The 12264-nt window shown below is 39.7% G+C and overlaps 2 protein-coding genes across 2 annotated transcripts; both read right to left on the bottom strand.

Annotated features, from left to right (window-relative positions):
- Nucleotides 1-3012: 3012 nt before the first annotated feature.
- LOC101303692 (pentatricopeptide repeat-containing protein At1g60770-like) lies at nucleotides 3013-4942 on the bottom strand. The gene is made up of 2 exons (XM_004296624.1): nucleotides 4672-4942; nucleotides 3013-4433 (listed from the first exon to the last, which is right to left on the bottom strand). The coding sequence occupies exons 1-2, from the start codon at nucleotides 4897-4899 to the stop codon at nucleotides 3189-3191; spliced, it is 1473 nt and encodes a 490-aa protein (XP_004296672.1). The 5' UTR covers nucleotides 4900-4942; the 3' UTR covers nucleotides 3013-3188.
- A 6026-nt stretch (nucleotides 4943-10968) lies between these two features.
- On the bottom strand, nucleotides 10969-11742 carry LOC101299858 (voltage-gated hydrogen channel 1-like). The gene has a single exon (XM_004297973.1). It carries the CDS (start codon nucleotides 11740-11742, stop codon nucleotides 10969-10971), a length of 774 nt encoding a protein of 257 aa, XP_004298021.1.
- Between the last annotated feature and the right edge of the window lie 522 nt (nucleotides 11743-12264).

Raw genomic sequence — 12264 nt, 5'->3', positions numbered from 1 at the left:
TATATATATATAGGCCGGATGAGGAGCGGACGTCCGCACCGGCCTTAAAGTGCTGACGTCGGTCCGTTCTCCACCCTTCGGCGCCGGCGACGACGCGCCTCCACCCCAGAAGACTCTAGCAGTGTCCCCAACCATTTTCCCTCCCCGACAAGTCCGTTCTTTTCCAGTTTTCCGGCGAGATCACCAAAAACTTCAAACAAGATCGTTCTCGCCGAAAAACTGGAAAAGAACGGACTCGTCGGTGAGGGAAAGTGATCGAGGATGCTACTGGAGTCTTCTGGGGTGGAGGTGCGCCGTCGTCGGTGCCGGAGGGTGGAGAACGGAGGGACGTCCACACTTTAAGGACCGTGCGAACGTCCGCTTCTGAACGGCTCCGTCCATGTGTGTGTGTGTATATATATATATATTGATAAGAATGATAAGAGAAATTTTATTAACACATTCTTAAATTCTCAATACACACCTCTCATAACCTTTTTGCCAACCTTCCCAATATTTTCCTCTTTTGCCCTTTGTGCCTATTTTTCTTTCTTCTTCACCCCGCTCACTTATACGCTCCTCACCATTCTCAATTTTTACAACACCCAGCACCACCTTGGTCGCTCATATATTAATTGCTAGATCAATAGATGCAATCATCAATTATCATCCAATTCAAGAGAAAAGACTACAAGGATCATCTTTCAAATCGTGCAAGATGGTTTTGTATTTGAAGTGCATGACAGTTCTTGGTGAAATATGGACAATATCTCTATGTTGTAATGTATATAGATTAGTTTGAGCATATCTTGAAGAAATACTTTGAATACGTACTTTGCTCATCTTAGGTTAAGTTCGGAAGAGGGCTTATAAAGGAATTTGAAAAATTACAAAAATGTGGGATGTGTATTAAACAATTTGATATGTGCAAATAAAATCACTCCAATGATAAACTTGTGAGAAATTTTATTCACAAATTACGCAAAATATTAGATACACATCTCTTTTTTCATACACCTAACATTAGATTTTGTGGGTACGTTAAATTACCAAAATATCAGAATTATTAGATAGTTTTCATTGACAATTTCTTTTCCTTAATTTTCTAGGTCTATCGTATGGAAGCTATGCAATAATGCCCAATTAATAGAGGCACCTCCTTATAGGGCATGATAATTATGACTATCTCTGGCGATGATCATCCTCCTCTGGAGGAGGGATTTGTAAAGCTTTGTTGGTGTATGACTGAGAATTGTAGCAGTGGTGCATACATACCTGCTCAGCCGGAGTGTACCGTTTGTGATGAACTTGGTAGCCACTGGCCTTGGGATTGTCCTACAGCAGGAAGATGGGATTCTGGTCCTACACCGTGCAACCAATCTAGGTAGGAGTTATGTTGTTTTCATAGTTGTTTTGTTATTCGTATGATCATGCACTATGTGTCACTACATGTAATCAATCTATGATATCGAGCTTGATTGCTCTTTGCTATATGGCAGCAACTGTTTTTTATCTTGATCCAAGTGTTGAAGGGCTATTTGATGAAGTAGATTCGTAGTCTTCACTTCTTGTAGTAGAAAATCAGTGCCACTTTAACAAACTCTGCCGCTCTCCGGCTAGTTTTCTATATGGCATGTACCCTGTATTGAAAGAAATCAAGAATGCATACAAAGTTGACATGCATCAGGTTTTACTTTTTAGTGAGCTTGCAAAATATAGTGGAACTCTGTGTGCAAATGTACCCTGAATTAAAGAGTGACCCTGAAAAGTTGACATCTTAGTTATAGTTTATTGACAGAGATCGAATGATCTCAGCTTCGATTCATTCACCTAGTTCTTCTTAATCACCAAAAATATGGACAATATAGTATAGTACAGGGGAGGGGGCACTCAATTTCGTAACAAGGAATGTAAGTAGGTCTCTCTTTGGTGCTAGCTTGTCATCCGCAGCTGGAGCACAAGCTTATAGTTTCTCCGCGGTGTCAGCGTGAAGGCCTGGCCGGATTGTGGGGGCTGCCATGAAACAAGGTCTATAAATACAAGTCCGGTCCGACCACGGAGAGGAAGGCTTAAGGCTATGGAGATTGGCAAACTAAGATAGATGGATTGGTTATCCATCATGGCATGAATGTGTTTCCAACACACGGCACAAGCCTAGGAAAATCATGCTTCCAGCCATTAGGGCATGAAGGATTGTGTGGGACGGTAGGGAGAGCCAAATAAGGTCCCCCTTTTAGACTATGCAAATTGGTTGCCTTTGAGGCACAACTCTAATTGTTGTTCTTTTCTACTAAAAAAAAAAATTAACCAAGAGTGAAGAATCTGTTCCCACCTGAAGATTAATATTGTTTCTGTAACTACCCCCAGGCTGAAATGTAAAACGTACCCAGCATCAATATAAACTTATAAAGCATAAAACCACTATATCAAGATCCAGAACTATCTCTAATGACACCACCTGCACCAATTAGTGCAGTACATCATCTTAATCTATCAAGCATTTAACTCAAAGGGTGGCTCACACCGACAGAGATGCTCAGTTTGCACACATTTATGAGCAACAGAATTAGCATTAGCATGATTCCATTCATTAGCATAAGCGGAGATGATGTGGTTATATTGTAAGCATAGATAAAGGTCAAAAACACTCTTGCACCTCCTTTCCATATAAACCAGCAGCCGAAAGAAAGAAGAAGAAAAAATAAGACATTTCAATTCAACGGCTTCATAAAGTATTGTTTTTTGGCTCCAAGTTTGCTAGGATAGGATCTGTGGCTATTCCAAGCATTTTTAAAGTATTTAGAAAGCTTAAGCTGAGGGTTAAAGCTTGTCATACCTGCTTCGCTTTTACAGTCACCAAATAACAAAACAAATGGAGCATAGACTTATGGTTACATAACAGAATTTACAGAAGGGATCACAGCAGTATTTCTTCTAAAACGTTGCTCACTAGCCAGGAGCTTACCATGCACAAAAGATCCCAAGAAAACCTTGAGCTTAGGTGGGATAGGAAAAAAACTCATGCTTTCAATTGTAAACAAATCGTACTCATGCTAATAATGTAGAAAAGAAAAGCTAACCTTAGTACTTGAAAGGTTCATTTATTATCAGAACAAATAAAACCCCAAGTACAGACACCATTGAAAATGGGCTTTTCCAGAAACTAAAAATTCTGAATCAAAAATTGGGAGACAAAAGACAAACAAAACTCACTCCACACAAATGGACTCGAGCAACTTTTTGCTGGCTTCACTAACCTCCACATTCTCCATTTTCAATCGATGACGCATGGCTGGAGTTGTCTTTCCAGCTGCGGCGTAAGTTTTAATCAGTGACTCAAACACCTCAGCCCCTAATGACTCTGTAGCCTTCTTCAAAATCTCCAGAAAACCTTCTGCACCCTCGACATCCTTAGTTTGTTCAAAGTGCTCCATCAAGGTTTTGATGGTCTCATGTGATGGTACCCACTTCCCACCATCCCCTTTACCAATAGAGATTGCATTGGCAACAGACTCAACTGCCAAGTCATATTCTGCATTCTTTAAATAACAGTCCACAAAGATCTCCCAGGTTTTTGCACTAGGCTTGGCTCCTCTCCTACGAGCCTGTTCCTTAAGCACCTTAGCCTTCTCTAGCATGCCCTCCTTAGCATAAGCTCCAATGAGAACATTTGCTACCCGAATATCATAGGTTGAGCATCGAGATTCCCATTCCCTGAAACATTTCTCTGCACCTGGTAAGTCTCTCAAGTTAACCAAGACCTGGATCATATTCAGATAACTTATGTTTGCAGTTTTAGGGAAAGCAAGCCTCAAGGAACGCCATACCCTGTGTACTTCAAGCAGGTTCCCTGTTCGACCATACAATGTAATAAGGAATTGGAAAGCTGAAAGATCACGGTGGGTGTTTTTCTTCTCCAATTCTCTAAGTGCATTTTCTGCCTTCTCAGGCATGCCAGCATCAACATAGATGGAAGCTAAGTTGCTATATGTTGTCCAATCACTAGCAACTCGACCATCCCTCTTCATCTCATCAATAACCCTTTCAACTCCAGAAACATCATCGACAGCAGCTAACGCCCGCATCCAAACATTATAAGAATATGAATCAAGCATCACATTGCAACCCTTCATTTCTTGTATAATAGCCGGGATCTTTTCCGGCTTCCCAGTTTTTGAGTAAAGCGTCATAAGGCTATTATACGGCATAGAGGTCAAAGGAAGGTTAAGTTCCTTCATCTTCTCCAGAAGAGCCTCAGCCTCTTCAGTCATCAATTCCTTACAGTAACAGTTAAGCAGCGCCCCGTAACTGAGATGATTTTTCGACGATTCAGGAAGATTCTTGAAATAATCTTCTGCGGCAGGAATTCCTCGAGCTTTGGCAACAAGATCGAGATGTATAGCCTGATCACTAACGGTCTTGTTCATCCCTCTTTTAGCCATAGTCTCCGAGAGCTTTAGTATAAAACAAACAACTTAGCATCTATGTCTCGCATTTCAGATTAAAGCACATACATATAACAACTAAACAACTTAAAAGATCAGCTTCATCGAATCGAATCACATTTCTACTAATATGGAGCTGTGAAACAAATTCAAAACGGCATCGAATAATCAGGGCATACATTCCGAAGTGTAATTAGCTAGAAATTAAGGTGTTTGAGATCGGAAAATTGAGGTGATTAGGGGGTACCTTGAGAGCAGGGTAGTAGAGTTTGCGCTGGCGAAGCTTCTTGAGAGTGTCGCCGACTTCCCATTTGAAGACGCGCTTGCGGCTCTTGATGAACTCATTGAGCTTCTGGCGGACGCTGACCTCGGAGCCGCCGTCTTTGAAGAGCCAAACGTAGAGAGCTTCCTCCACGTATTTCGACGAACGCTTCGTCACACTCTTGGTGCGCCCAAACTGCTGCATCATCGCCATTTTCTGATTTCTCAAAACAAATTAGGGTTTTTGAGCGAGAGAGGGTTTTGCTCAAACTGAAAATGAAAGGATTCTCGGGTTCTAACTGTAATTGGGTCGGGTTTCTCTTTCGCAAATCAAGTTGCAAGGAAAATAAAACGAAAAAGCCATGTAAACAACTTAAATTATAGAAATCAAAATTAAAAGCCGTTAAACCATGTTGGTATAAGGGAAAATAGGGAAACAAGTTTGTGAGGATTATGAGTTGGTCGTTGTTTTAATCCGTTTGGGAGAGATTTGTCCGCAAATGGATTGACCGCTAAGTGGTTTGTGGGGGATCTTGCGAAATACGAACAGAGGTTAGAGAGGAGTCCGAACGGATCTGGACAAATCCTCTTCGACGCTCAAGTTAGTCATTTACGGACAAATGTGAGGAAGGAAGAGCAGGAATGAGTTCCATCTCTAATGCTCCACTTGCAAACCAAATGTGAACCGGGTTGTTGGATTATCTAGTCCGGAGTAATCAGATTACACATAAGTTCGGAGTCCCTCAAAGTTCATGTACATTTTCCTATAATAAATGGAAATAGGCGTGGGGATGAACCTCTCAGTTAGGCCATGTTCCAAACCTTTTACAAAAAAAAAAGAAAAAAAAGTTGTGTGTCTATTATTTTATTGTCAGTATAAATTATTAGGCGATAGAAGTTAATTTATTTAAAAAAAAAAAGGGATATATATCATATGGCGAAAAACCAATATCAATATTGACCGATGGGTCAAGCGGGAGTAAAACTCCAATACAAATCCTCTAGCTGGTCAAAATGGAGCAAAGCTCCGATACAACTCAAAGAGCCAACCAAACTACAAAAAATTTACAAAACTAAAAAACCTAATGTCCAAATGGACTTATAAATTTGTAGGATAGAAAGCAATAACCTACAAAACGAAAACAAGGTGCTCTAATGATGTGCTCATATTATCCTATATTTATATAACTCCTAATCTTCATATTTGTGTTTAATTCTCGTATTTGTGATAGATTTACGTTATTTTAGTATTCTTGTAGGTTTTTGTCGTAAGGAGCTAAAATGAGCAACTAAGGATTAAAAGGCGACTACAATCTCAAGTGCCAGAATCTGCCTGAGCAGAACATCCAACTTCGCCGACTTACTAGGAATTACTCATATCGAATCAGACTATGAGCCTCATATCATTGGAAAGCTACGGAAGTCTACTTTCTGTAGAAATTTACGGATCTCGATTTCGATACTTATGGACTGAGTTATGATCATTTGAATGAAGATAGATCAGATCAGAAAATCTGCTCGGAAAATTACAAGCATTTGTGGAGAACTCAAGTTCCGTGGCATAAGACCGTCAACCCTAAAGCTTCAAGGACAATATAGCAGATCAGGATTCAAGAAGTACATGTATTCCTAGTTTTACAAGAGATATCTCAAAGTTTTCCCATTCCATATCAAGAAAGGAGTCTGAATCCAAATCTTACAAGGAAATATGAAGCCAAAGATGAGTAGGAAACTTCTCTATATAAAGGAGCACGAATTTCATATGAAAGAGAGGTCTCGAGAACACATTGAAGATGCCTAAAGGAGCAGAGACCATCCATTCATCCACCTTTCACCTTTTTGTTCTTTTTATGTTTTCGTTATGTTTTATTTAGTCATGTTTAGTTAAACCTTTTATAGGGTTAGGATGATGCCCTAGCATGATTGTTTATGTTTTTGATGATTAATTAATAGATTTATAGTTTCTTAATGATGAATGCTTGATCACTGTTTGATTTTATGCTTGATGTTTAAGTTCTTTGATTGATCACCTTAGGGCTTTACATTTAGTAATTGGAAGATAAATTTGAAGCAGAGATGCAATATAATTTATATAGCTTCTTGTGGTTAAGTGTGGTGAATTACATTGTTGCTTGAGAAAGAATAATGGTTTGCTTGATTCCCTTATTTTCTAGTACGTAATGAGTCCTGCATGTTAAATTTATACCTGAGAAGGATAGACTACATAGCTAGGATATACGACCTTTACCCGAGAGGGAGAGCATCATACACTTAAGGAAAATTATGGTCTAGAGTACCTGAGAAGGACTTAGATACGAGAATTGTCATCTAGAGATCCGATAGAATCCATTAGTTGCATCAAAGCATAAATAGGATTGTTAGTGATTGATTCTGACGCCCTAGATTCATTTATCATTATTTGTTTACTTATTTTATTGTTTCTTTGTTTCTTTAAATTGTTATCGTGATTTGTGTGTTTTAGTGTAGTTAGTTTAGGTATTTCATAATTTGAATTGAACTAATATCCTCGTGGGAACGACAACCCCTTCTCTTCCATTTCACTATACTACATCCACCCTGTATACTTGCAGGAATCCATCATCTAACAAATCGAATCGAGACCTAGAGACCATTTTTATGTACCATTCCCTTGAAATGGGGAACAAGCTCTTTGTTTAGGTTGTGTAGGAACTTGGTGAGACCAGCCACTAAGGACTCAGTTTCACATCAGCCTAAGTCAAAGGAGAGGAGAGAAAGTGGGCCTACTAGCCTAACCCCCACTGCTCTTAGACTCAAACCAACGTGAAACCAACACACCCAGCAAACTCGTTAGAGCTGTTGTCACCGCTGGTTCAATTCGGTGGTCGTCCAAACCGCCAGGCCATGGTCGCAATTACGGACGCTCGTTGCTACTTAATGCTGAACCAGATATTTTAACAAGCCCAAACCAGATTTGTCAACAAGCTGGAGCGTTGTTGGGTTCCTTGAAATAAAAGCCTCCACCCTTACACCATTTGTGACTGAACCAAGAGGCTCTCAACCGAAGTCCACCTCGAAGAAATCAACGTCGGAAATCAACTTGAGGCAATTAGATAACTGGAATCCTCGCCGCCCTACAACACACACCTCTTCACAGATCCGCCATCGAAGTGGAAGAAAAGAAAAAGACCAGCAGGTGATGAATCCCAACCACGCACTGAAGAGAACAACACCGGAGATTGGTCGAGAACCAGCAGCAGCCACTACATGCCCTAATACACGAGGTCCTAAGGCTTAATATGCTCTGCTCCGGAATATCGAAGCGCTTTTTTGAAGTTAGGAACTTGAAAAGTCTTAATTAAGGTGTCTATATTATAATTATCAATCATTCATATTATTATCAATCAAAATCTAAGAGTTTACTCTTATTTTTAGGTGGATTTTAAATTTATCTTTCATAGGTTCATAAATAGTGAACCCCAATACTTTTGATTGCGTCATCTTCCAAAACCTATGTAACCTTGAAGTTATTGGCTACGAGAGAGAGAACGCGCCTGAAAACAAAGCGATAGATTCACCCATTCTTGTCCGACTGCGCGGCAGTGCAGGCATGGGCCTTCGGCCTCATCGGCGCTGGTTGAGTGCCACTGAGCGGGAGACCAATAAAGGAGTTAGTTATGGTGTCTGGGCATGGTGGAGCGGTTCTAAGCTTTCTTGATTTCAATCGAAGGAGACGTTGGCACAAGCAAGGGTGGCGGGTGTGACTTGAATAGATCTTGATGCAAGGACCAATGGTGAGATCTGTTCTGGGCTTTGGGTTTGTGGGTGGATCTACTTAGATCCTGTCGACATATCACCGAAGTTGGATCCGAGATCTGGTTTGGTTGGTGTTGCAGAGGGTGAAATGGGAGCTTCTTGTGGCGTGTCTGTGGGTTGTGGTAGTTGGGTTGTTACAATGGCGTTGAGTGGAGGACCGAGCTCAGGTTGTGGTTGTGCTCCGAAGGCAACGGCGGCGCTGCGGTTTGCTAGTGGTAGGGTGGTTGCTGGTGCGGCTAGACTTAGGTTGAGACAAGGGGCTGGATCGGGTTGGCCTTGCTTCAGATTTGGGCTTGCTCTGGGCTTAACGAATCTTGGGCCTGGGTTTACAGCCTGGGTCTATGATGGTTTATTTTTTGTTTTTTCAATTTCAATTATATTTTCTTATTAGTAGTTGTACTAATAACTACTGCCTTTTTTTGGCAAAACTAAACGGGCTTGGACCCGGTCTAAGCACCTCGTTTGCCTCATCTGCTCTAGGTGGGCGGCAAAGTTTTTGTTTCGTCAAATGGTCGTTGCCTCCTCGTGGCAGGATGAAACTAAATGTCGTCGGGTTTATTATCCGGCGGCAACATAATAGGAAAGCTGGTTTATTAGACATCATGATACGTAATCGGGTTACATGTCAAGTGATTTTTCTATAATGTCACCGCTATGTAAAAGCAAATGAAGTAGCCATTAGTGCACTATTTGTTAGTTGATGCATGTTTGAGTACATGTTTCTTGTAGAGATTTCTGATATTATTTCAGGTCTTTGTAATCAGGGATTTAGGTTTAACATCCTTCCCTTGTATTCAACAGTTTCATTAATCGAGGCTTGAGGTCAGCTTGTGACCTCCAATTTCCTAACTCACATGAGAAACTTACTTCATTAATTACATTCGAGTGATTGTTTGCTATACTTGGAAAACAGATTGCTTGAGCTTGAACATGGCTTGAATTCCGACAAAAAAAAGAAAAAAGAACATGGCTTAAGTCCCTAGCACTATAGAGGTATACATGCCATAACACGGGAGGACATTAACAGTCCCATATATTATATAACAGGAATGAAAGATAGTAATTGGGAAACGACTCGGGTTTAGGGTTTAGGGTTTGGTACGTTTAGGGTTTGGTACGTTTCCATTTCCAATGTGGGAATGATTGATACTTACCAAAATTAGCAATGCGAGGTATGATAGCCATCACTTCATAGTACGTTTCCATTTTCACTTATGCGGTGGACCCACCTCCTAAGGTTGAGTCTCATGTGTGTTCCTAAGGTGCCAAGATCCCTCCTAAGTCCTCGCTTGATGCCCGAGTGTATTTGTGGCTTTAGACTTCAGTTATGCTTTGGTACATAATAGCCATCACTACATATATATAACTAGTGTAGTAGTATGTACAAATGTCATGATTAATTAGCTACCCTAACAATTAAATGTCTCGTACATAGTTGTTGTTTTTTTTTTAGAAAGCTTCTCGTATATAGTTTGGACTTTAGACAGATATTAGGGGCTCTTTGACATTGAAGGTTTTTATTTCTGTTTTCTCTCGTTTCCAAGTTCTCTTTTGATAACTCCATGGTACAGTTTACAATACACATCACTATTTGATTATTCAGTCTTCTCACTTCCTAGTACAAATGATATTAGTTACTTGTTGAAGCTCTGCCTTATAAAACTATGTCACGTGACAACTAGTGTGGACAAGTAGTTTGAGGCTAGAGTTAATAGCTTGTAGTTGTAATCATTTGTTCGGTTATGTGATTGTTTTGTAATTGCAGATTATTGATTGAAATTTCATTCAATAAAAAAACAAAACTATGTCACATGATACAACATGAAATGTCATATGAAACAGAAAAACAAAATTACATATAACTTATGTATGAGAGTATTTCAATTGTTTCTGTAATACTCTGGCCAAATTATAATAATAATAATAATAAATAAATAATTGAATATTATATCAATATATGTATACGATTTGTATTGAGACAAGAGTCGAAATCAAAATGTCTCAGTATAATCAATTAGATGTGCGATACTTTACGTGTCGAGACCTATGTGTATATTTTTCATATATCCTCTCAAACATAAGAAATTGCTTGAATAAATAAATAATTAATATAATAATGAGAGATATGAGGAGTCGAAATCAAAACATCTCGGTAATATCAATTGAATGAATAAGTAAATTTCCAATCTTGAGTTGTGATTGTGATTTTTGATTATTAGTACTGTTGGGTTATTGGGTTATCGACGTTCCTGAGAAATCGAATGGTTAATTGATGATTGCTGTTTCGGTTTGCTGATCAAGTTCTTTTGAAATTTTGATGATATCTGATAATTAGTTGTGTATTTATTCAATTAAATCTTAGGTCAAGGTGTTACCGGTTTCTCCCTACTCAAAGTATTAATAAATCAGCCTAGAAAATGAAAATATAATCAAGTTTGATTTATAATTTATTGGCCAAAAGATGAATATCGATCAAGGCCTTACAATATCATGCATTAGTCGAAAATTTCCGACCAGAGTGACAAATACATTGATCTAAGTCTTCCTGGAGCTTCTGGATAATCTGATCTTTCTCAGCTATGGTTATTAACAGTTTCCTATTCTCTTCCCTCAACATCTCAAACTGATATACAACCCCTTCAATCTGTGCTTCAATGGCCTCGTCACTTAGCTCAAACGCACTTTCTACTAGCCTAACAACTCGCCACAAACTCACCACAACAAGCAAACCACCCCCTACCTTCTCCAGAAACACTTCCAACACCAATGCGCCGATCAAAACAATCCCATCAATGACATAACCTGGACGCCTCAAGAATGTGGTGCCAAGCCCCACAGCAAGGGCAATTGTCTTGGCAGAAAGCAGAGAAAGAATAGCAATGCCAACCCAGTGGTACCAGATTTCTTCTGTAGCATTGTAGTGGCTCTCTTTTGGCCTGCAGCTGGTAGCAAGTAAAGATGAGGAGAGTTCAAGGATTGTGAAGATCAGATCAATAACGAGGAGACCGAGAGAAACTGCATGAACTGGTGTGGATTCAAGGAAACTGGCCAGGTGGGTTCTCCATGGAGCTCTATCAAGGTCTTGTGGTGGTGTGGAGTTGAACAAAAACTTCCATCTCTGCCTTCTGTACCAGCTCCTTAACAGATTTCGTATTGAGGATTCGACCAATTCTATAGAGAATGAGTTTGCAGTGGAAGGTCTTTGTTGCTGGATTTGAGAGGAGGACCCATTGTTGGTGAACGATAAAGAAACCTGGTCCATTATTAATAGATGGGATTCTCAGTTTGTATAATTTTGGGCATATAAACATGATTATATGCCCAGAGATAAGTACTTACGAGAAGTGCAAGCTTGAGGTTCTTATGCTTTGGGGTCACGTTGAATGCCATATTTGCCGTTATATGGATGTGTCACCATGGGGGTTGCTTTAAGCATGAAGCACCTTATCTTCAATTCCGTTGTGACTAGAAGAAAACCTCGAGCTCACACGCACACAAACATATAGATACAGATCATATCTATGAAGAACTTCTTAGACAATGAAAATAGTGAGCAGCTAGCAAAAGGATAAGGTTTCTTTCTCCATTGGCATGTAACATCTCAAACATAGACACCATAAATTCATATCAATCTAAGTATGGTTGTTTTACTAGCTGTGGGATGAGCCTCCATGCTTAAAAACTAAATGGAATGATGAGAGAAAAACATAGAGAATGGGAGAATGCGTCTAGATTCGTTTATTTTTGATCTGGAAATGAATTTTATTCAACGAACTTAGGTGCA

This window comes from Fragaria vesca, linkage group LG4 (assembly GCF_000184155.1).
Source record: "Fragaria vesca subsp. vesca linkage group LG4, FraVesHawaii_1.0, whole genome shotgun sequence".
NCBI lineage: Eukaryota > Viridiplantae > Streptophyta > Magnoliopsida > Rosales > Rosaceae > Fragaria > Fragaria vesca.
This window is presented reverse-complemented; position numbering and strand designations above follow the sequence as displayed.

Coding starts and splice junctions, on each gene's coding strand:
- LOC101303692 (XM_004296624.1), bottom strand. CDS start 4,899: ATGGCGATGATGCAGCAGTTTGGGCGCACCAAGAGTGTGACGAAGCGT. Junction 4,434..4,671: donor TCTACTACCCTGCTCTCAAG/GTACCCCCTAAT, acceptor TTTATACTAAAG/CTCTCGGAGACTATGGCTAA.
- LOC101299858 (XM_004297973.1), bottom strand. CDS start 11,742: ATGGACCAGGTTTCTTTATCGTTCACCAACAATGGGTCCTCCTCTCAA.